The sequence below is a fragment of the Ylistrum balloti genome, unplaced genomic scaffold (genome assembly GCF_031769215.1).
Source record: "Ylistrum balloti isolate Yb309-2 unplaced genomic scaffold, AGI_CSIRO_Ybal_v1 Utg373196, whole genome shotgun sequence".
NCBI classification, from domain to species: domain Eukaryota; kingdom Metazoa; phylum Mollusca; class Bivalvia; order Pectinida; family Pectinidae; genus Ylistrum; species Ylistrum balloti.
Genome location: NW_026783213.1, coordinates 1 through 7,895, shown reverse-complemented (window position 1 = coordinate 7,895; position 7,895 = coordinate 1). Strand labels below are relative to the sequence as shown.

General features: G+C 40.2%; 1 protein-coding gene across 1 annotated transcript; it reads right to left on the bottom strand.

Annotated features, from left to right (window-relative positions):
- Positions 1 to 6,475: 6,475 nt before the first annotated feature.
- Positions 6,476 to 7,577, bottom strand: LOC132564938 (putative aminopeptidase YsdC; the record flags this gene model as incomplete). Its single annotated transcript, XM_060229547.1, has 1 exon — positions 6,476 to 7,577. A coding segment is annotated over one exon (1,102 nt), but the record flags the coding sequence as incomplete, so codon positions are not given.
- Positions 7,578 to 7,895: the final 318 nt, after the last annotated feature.

Here is a 7,895-nt window from a genome sequence, read left to right as displayed (position 1 = left end):
CTTGAGCTTGTAAGTAGTTTTAGACGTTGCGTGTTATTGGCATTGATCCTGGTTCTCGTAAGATAGGTATTGCCGTTCTTGAGGGCACTCAACAGCAGATGCGGGCTCTTGCTTATCAGACTATACGTTTTTCACAGCAACTGATGGTTGAGCGTTTAGAAAAGATTTATCAAACTATTTTAGATTGGACAGCGCGTTATCAACCTGATGCGGCTGCTCTTGAAGATGTTTTTGTGCGTAATAATCCCAAGACGGCTCTGGTTTTAGGCCAGGCACGTGGTGTGGCATTACTGGCACTTGGAAAAAGTGGTTTGAGCCCTGTTGGTTATGCGCCAGCAACTATTAAACGTGCTGTTGGTGGCCACGGTCGTGCAGGAAAGGAAGAGATGCGTACAATGGTACGTTTGCAGCTTGCTTTACCTAAAGAGCCCAGTGAAGATGCTGCAGATGCGCTTGCAATTGCGATGACGCATCTGTTGGAATACGATTTACGTCGTCAATTACAAGAGCAAGAGGTTATGTGGTGATAGGTTTTCTTATTGGAGAAGTCGTTTCTACTAGTTCAAATACTTTAACTGTTTTGACGACAAGTGGTGTTGGTTATGAAGCTCTTGTGACAACAAATGTCGCTTTAGAACATCCACTTGGATCTCAGATACGGTTGTGGATTCACAGTGCCATTCGTGAGCAAGGTTGGGATCTTTATGGTTTTTTACATAAAGAAGAACGAGATTTGTTTCGTGTGGTTCAGCGTGTTCCCAAGATAGGTGCTAAGACAGCATTATCGATGTTTGCAGTCTTTGATGCAGCTGTCCTGATACGTGTTGTTAGTGATGGTGATGTTCAGGCACTAAGTACAGTTCCAGGTATTGGTAAAAAGACGGCTCAGCGGATTATTGTTGAGCTGAAAGATATCTTGACGCAACTAGCAGGTGATATTACCCTGTCTGAGTCCGATGGTGGACGTGATGCTTATGAAGCTGTACAAGCGCTAATGGGTCTAGGTTACGCTGTCACCGAAGCGCAAAGTCGTGTTGCGATGGCTGTAGAGCAGGGCATTAATGCAGCGGATATTGAAGCTATTGTTCGCTATGCCTTGACACAAGAAGGAGCATCATCATAGACGATTTTAGTCACGAACCAGCAGATTTGTGGACGGCTGAAGAAGAGGCGTTTGAACGTGCCCATCGTCCAGAGTTACTATCAGATTTTGTTGGTCAGAAACAAATTTGTGCCAATTTAAAGGTCGCCATAACCGCAGCGCTTAAACGCGAGGAACCCCTAGATCATTTACTGCTATGTGGTCCGCCTGGGCTTGGTAAAACGACCTTAGCAGGCATTGTTGCTGCTGAGTTAGGTGTTGTTTTTGAAAAAACAAGTGGTCCAGTTTTAGAGCGCCCTAAAGATCTAGCTGCGATACTGGCGCGCCTAAGTCCAGGAACAGTTTTATTTATTGATGAAATCCATCGTATGGGTCCGGCTGTTGAAGAAGTCTTATACCCTGCTTTAGAAGATTTTGAAATTGATCTGGTTGTTGGTGAAGGTCCCGCGGCACGTAGTGTTAAATTACGTTTAAGCCCCTTTACGTTGATTGGTGCGACAACACGAACATCATTACTGACGCGCCCATTGCTTGATCGTTTTGGTTTGGTTGAACAATTTGATTATTATAGCGTTCCAGAATTGACCAATGTTCTCTTACGTTATGGTGACAAGCTAGGCACAGCACTTATGCCAGATACAGCAACCATTATTGCTGAGCGTTCTCGTGGTACACCTCGTGTTGGACTTGGCCATTTGCGGCGTGTGCGTGATTTCGCTGAGGTAAAAGGAGAACAGCCGATTACACCAGGTACAGCTGTCGAGGCTTTAAAATCGTTAGGTGTTGATAAGCTTGGTTTGCAGCGGCTGCACCGACGCTACTTAGAGAATCTTGTTAACCACTATCGTGGTGGACCCGTTGGGCTTGGTACTCTGGCGGCATCTTTAGGTGAAGATGCGCGTACCTTAGAGGAAGTAGTTGAGCCATATCTGATACGTTGTGGCCTTATTGATAGAACGCCTCGTGGTCGTGTGGCAACACAGGGTGCAATAGATCATCTTGGTGTCACGCTATAGATGATAAATGAATATCTTATTGGTATGTGATGGTGTAATTCCAGCAATACTCTATGGTGGAACAGAGAGGGTTGTTTGGTATTTAGGTAAAGAGCTTGTAACAGCAGGGCACAATGTTACTTTTTTAGTAAAAAAGGGTTCAGTCTGTGATTTTGCTAAAGTTTTGTATTTGGATAGAACTAAGACAGTTTCACAGCAAATTCCTGACGAAATCGACCTAATACACTTTCATTTTACGCCTTTGGATCTTGACCAAATCAGCAAGCCCTATGTGATAACTGTACATGGTAACTGTAATGATGATCGTTTTTTTGACAACAATACAATTTTTGTTTCAAAGAACCATGCCCATAGGTTTAATTCCAATTGTTATGTTTATAACGGTTTAGACTGGGCAGATTATCAGAAGCCAGATTTTTCTAAGTCTAGAGGTGATTTTCACTTTCTTGGTAAAGTAGCTTGGCGTGTTAAAAATATTCAAGGTGCTATAAATGTTATAAAACAAACAAAACAAGCGCGTCTTCATGTACTTGGCGGTACTCGGCTGAATTTTAAAATGGGGTTTAGGTTTACCTTAAGCCCACGTATTCGTTTTTATGGTATGGTGGGTGGTAAGCAGAAGTTTGAGCTGCTTGAGTGCTCTAATGGTTTGCTGTTTCCTGTGAGGTGGCACGAACCTTTTGGTTTAGCAATTATAGAAAGTTTATTCTATGGCTGTCCTATATTTGGAACACCATATGGCTCATTACCTGAGCTTGTTATTCAAGAGGTGGGTTTTTTGTCCAATAGAATAGGGCTACTAGTAGACGCTTTGGAGAATTGTCAGATTTATTCACATAAAATCTGCCACGATTATGCAATAGAGATGTTTAATTCAAAAAAGATGATGCAATCCTATCTTGAAAAATATCAACAAGTAATGCGTGGAGATGTTCTGAATAAAACCTTTCCGAGATTAAAAGACCAAACGAACCAAAAATTTTTAGACTGGAAACAATAAGTAATAAGTTTCAATTAAGATAATTTTTTGAGATGAATAGAGTCGTTATAAAGAGACTAGAAGATAATATATTTTGTTACTTGATGAGATGTTTTTCTAAGCATACGAAACAGTGAGGTGACTTTTGTGGACTTAGATTTATTGCGACAAGTTGGAGATACTTTTTCGTGGTTTTCAATTTGTTTAGTTTTGCTTGGAATTCTGCTCCTGCTTAGTTGGGTGATTAGAACGGGCCTTAGAATATTAAAATTGAATGCTTTATTACCAGAAGGTTACCGTAACCAAGTTGGTCGTCAAGCGTTTCGGTCTGCAGAGCGTGAAGAAAAACTAGGTCGTCTTTTTGAAGCAGCAACTTGGTATCTAAAGGCAGGTTTGCTAGATCAAGCAGCGAAGTTGTATGCAGAAGATGGAAAATTTGAGGAAGCGGCTAAGGCCCTGGATTCTATGGAGCAATTAGAAGAAATTGCTCAGCAGTATCGTCTTGCTGAGAGATGGGAAGAAGCAGGGCATCTTTATGAACAACTTGGAGATTACTATGAAGCCGCTACCTGTTTTGATCGGGGAGATCATTTATCTGCTGCTGCTACTGCTTGGGAATTGGCAGGAGAATCGGAGCTTGCAGGAGATCGATACCTAGCTGTCGGAAATTATAGAAATGCATTAGAGGCTTATAATGCTTTAGGTACTCGTAAAAAATATATTCGTGCATTACTCGACTGTTGGGAGTCTGAATCTTTAGGCCAAACAGAAGGGTCTGAATTGTTAGCTATTGACGACTCACATCTTAAACAGGTTCTTGAAGAAGCGAAAGAATTTTCTATGTGGGAAGAGACACTTAAGCTTGCACGTTATTTAGAGCAATGGTCGATAGCTGGAGAGGCTGCAGAAGCTTTAGGTTTTTCAGAAAATGCTAGAGATATGTGGCAAAAAGCTGGGGAAACTTATGAAAGTGATAGTGAATTTGGGTTGGCAGCGCAAGCGTATCGTAAAGCAGGTGTTTGGGTAGCTGCTGCTAGGGTTGCTCAGCAAGAAGGCCTTATAGGAGAGGCTATTACAGACCTGAAGCAACATTTAGATCAAATTGGTGCTGATCAAGAGGTTTCGCTTCAGCTTGTTGATTTGTTGATGTTTGATAGTAGAAGAACAGAGGCAATTGAGCAATTAGAGCCTTTGGTTGAGGGGCGGCCTATAGATAACCATACTGCAGATCTTATTTATAAATATGCATTGCTTTTAGAGGAAGAAGGCCAATCAGAAGGAGCTCTACAGGCTTATGAGCAGTTACTAACTTATCAGGACTCTTATCGGGATGTTAGATCTCGAAGTACATCTATACGCAATATACTACGCGAGGAAGCTATGGCAGTATCAGAAGCTATTGATGCTGTTTCTGAACAGGGAGAAACACTTCAAGTAGTTGATGAAACTACGACTTCTTCTTTAAAATCATCTTTTTTGTTTCAGGAAGGTCTAGAGTCAGAAAAGATTTTAGATCGCTATTTGGTTTTAGAGACGCTTTTTTAAGGACGAGAATTAGTTGTTTTAAAAGCAAAGGATGAAGAGTTAGATCGTATCGTAACGCTAAAGCTTTTAAAACTAGAAGTTACACCAAGACAATTGAGTGATTTATCTGCAGAGCTCCGTGGACTTACAGACCTTAGTCATCCTCATATTGCTCAGGTTTATCATTGTGGGTTGATGAGTGGTAATCTTTTAATCGTTATGGAGTATATAACGGGTTGGACCTTAGAAGAACTGCTTGCGCAAGAAGAAAAATTACCAATTAATGCAGCAGTGTTAATTTTAGGCCAATTAATAAAAGTATTGCGTTATGCCCATGAACAAGGGGTTCTTCATGGTAGTTTAAAATTAGATTGTATTGTATGGACAGAGGATAAAAACGTTAAGGTTCGTGATTTTGGTATAGCTCATGCGTTACAGAATGTGCTAAATAAGCCATATCTTGATTGGGATATACCGGAATATATGTCGCCAGAGCAACGCTTGCATCAAGGTTTTGATCATCGTTCAGATATTTATAGGCTTGGTGTTTGTTTTTATGAGTTAGTAACAGGAATATCTCCGTTTTCTGGTATTACATTTGAGGATAAAAGTTATTTACCACCACAAGACCCTAGGATTTTGCGTGCAGATTTACCTGAAGCTGTTGCTAAATTGATGTTAGATTTACTGATTCAAGATCCTGGTTGTCGTTTTCAGACGATATCAACGGTATTTGACTATCTACAAGACGCAATACAGAAACAGGGTGATGATTTTTCTGATGCTGTTCCGATTTAGCTTAAGACAGTTTTCTTGGTGCTTATATATTATTACAGTATGTAGTTTTGTTTTTACGGCTTGTTTTAGCCATGTTAATCTTTATCGTAAGTATCTTATTCCAAAACATTTGAAGACAATAGAGCCCTCAGTCACCGTTACTTGGTTAGGTACTGCGGGCGTTCTTATTTCAGATGGTGACAGCCAGCTTTTAATAGACCCTTTTGTTTCTCGTAAAGAAGCTGGTCTTTTTAATGTTGCTTTTGGGGCCAAGCTTAATCCAGATGCAGCTGCTGTTGCAGATTGGATTGATCGTCTTGGAGCAGAGGCTGTACAGGCTGTTATTGTTTCCCATTCCCACTATGATCATTCAATGGATGCACCTTTATTTGCTAAATATCTAGATACAGTTTTGATTGGTTCAGATAGTACAGCTAATATTGGTCGTGGCCTTGGTTTGCTAGATAAGCATTTACGTGTGCCGCAAGATAAAGAAACGCTTCAATTAGGGGCTTTTAAAGTTACGTTTCTTGAAAGTAGCCATGGTCCAGCTCTTTTTGGTCGTGTGCCTTATCCTGGACAGATTACAAAGCCTATTAGGCCGCCGGTATCTGCCTCTACTTATAAGGTAGGTAAGGTTTATTCGATTGTTTTGTTGAACACCCATTAGGCACTCTCTTACACCATGCGAGTGCTGCTTGGGTTCCAGATATGTTTGCTAATATTCAAGCAGATGTCGTGTTACTTGGATTAGCTGGCAGAAAAGATACGGAGAGTTATTTACAGGCGGTCGTTGATACTGTTGGTGCTAATCGTATTATCCCTATTCATTTTGACCATTTTTTTAAACCTTTAGAAGAACCTTTAAGGTATTTGCCGGGTGTTGGATTTAAAGAATTTATTCAAGTGACACAACATCGTTCGAAACCATTACAACTAGAAACACTTCCTATTGGTTTACCACGTATTGTCATGAAATGATTTATTTATGTTTTTTGTAACTTTTATGTCAATAATTGTTGTTATAGATCGAAAACGTTATAAATAATTAAAATTTAGTCGTAACGATGATTTGAGTTATAGATTAATATTACAAAAGACATCATCTTTCTTAAGATCAAGAATTACAGCTGTTAACAGCGATACGAGGGATTCTAGGTCTTCTAGGTCGATAACTTCACTTGGTGTATGCATATAACGGTTGGGTAAGCTGATAAGTGCTGAAGGGATACCGGTTGTTGCTTTATAAATAGCATCTGTATCGGTACCGGTATACCGGCTAGAAGCTTCGTGTTGTAAGGGAATGTTATTTGTCGTAGCTACAGCCATAATACGTTCTACAAGTCGCGGGTGGTTAGATGTTCCGTGGGTTATCGTTGGTCCTTTACCCATTTCTACCTTGCCATGCTTTGCTTGAGAAATACCAGGAATATCTGTGGCATGGGTGACATCTACAACTAGAGCCAGGTCAGGCTTGATTTGGCGTGTGGCGAGCTGTGCACCAACAAGGCCAATTTCTTCCTGAATGGTTGAAAGAGCGATAACATTTACCTCTAGTTTGTGACGTTTTTTGGCTAACCGCTGTAGCGTTTCTGCAGCACTATAAATACCGATGCGGTTGTCCGTTGCTCGTGACACAATACGCGTTTCTCCTAGCATTTCGAGGTTGTCAGCTATGGTAGCAATATTTCCGATGCGTACCTGTTTAGCTGCCTCTTCACCATTTTTAAAACCGCAATCAATAAAAAGTTCGTCGATCGTTGGTGGTTTACGTTCTCCTTTTTTATTTTGTAAATGGATAGGAATCGATCCGATGACACCATAGAGTTCTCCTTGGTCGGTTTGAATTTTTATACGTCGTCCTGACAAAATTGTAGGATCAATACCACCAATGGGAACTATACGTAATAAACCAGATGTTTCGATATGGTTAACCATCAGACCAATTTCGTCAGCATGTCCTGTAACAACAATTGTTGGAGCGTTATCTATAGGTGCTTTAAGTGTTGCCCAACAGTTGCCGTAGTAGTCTGTCTCAATCTGGTCGGCGATATCTTTGATGTGTTCTACCCAGGTCTGCTGTACTGCTGCTTCAAAACCACTGGGACCTCTTGCTGCGATCAACTGTTTTAAAAAGTTTAGAGAAGGCTTTGAAGGTAATGACACGGGGATAACCTTTCTGAAAGATGTTGAAGATTGTTTTTATAGTATAGACTAGACTCTCATTGAGTTTTAATAATAAAAGATTTCTAGAAGCAAGTATTTCAGGTTTTGTTGCGATTAGAAAAAATTAAATATAACAAATCTATAACCAATATTATTGATTCAAAATTAGTTATAGTTAAAAATAATTAATTGCAACAAAACCTATGTTTTTTGGATGTGGTTGTACATAGAGAGGGGTTTGTAAAAGTACTTTCCAAGACTCAGAAAGTTATCTTACAGAGTTAAACGTAATTGTAGGCTTTAGGAGTTAACCCAAAAAGATGCTTTGTCT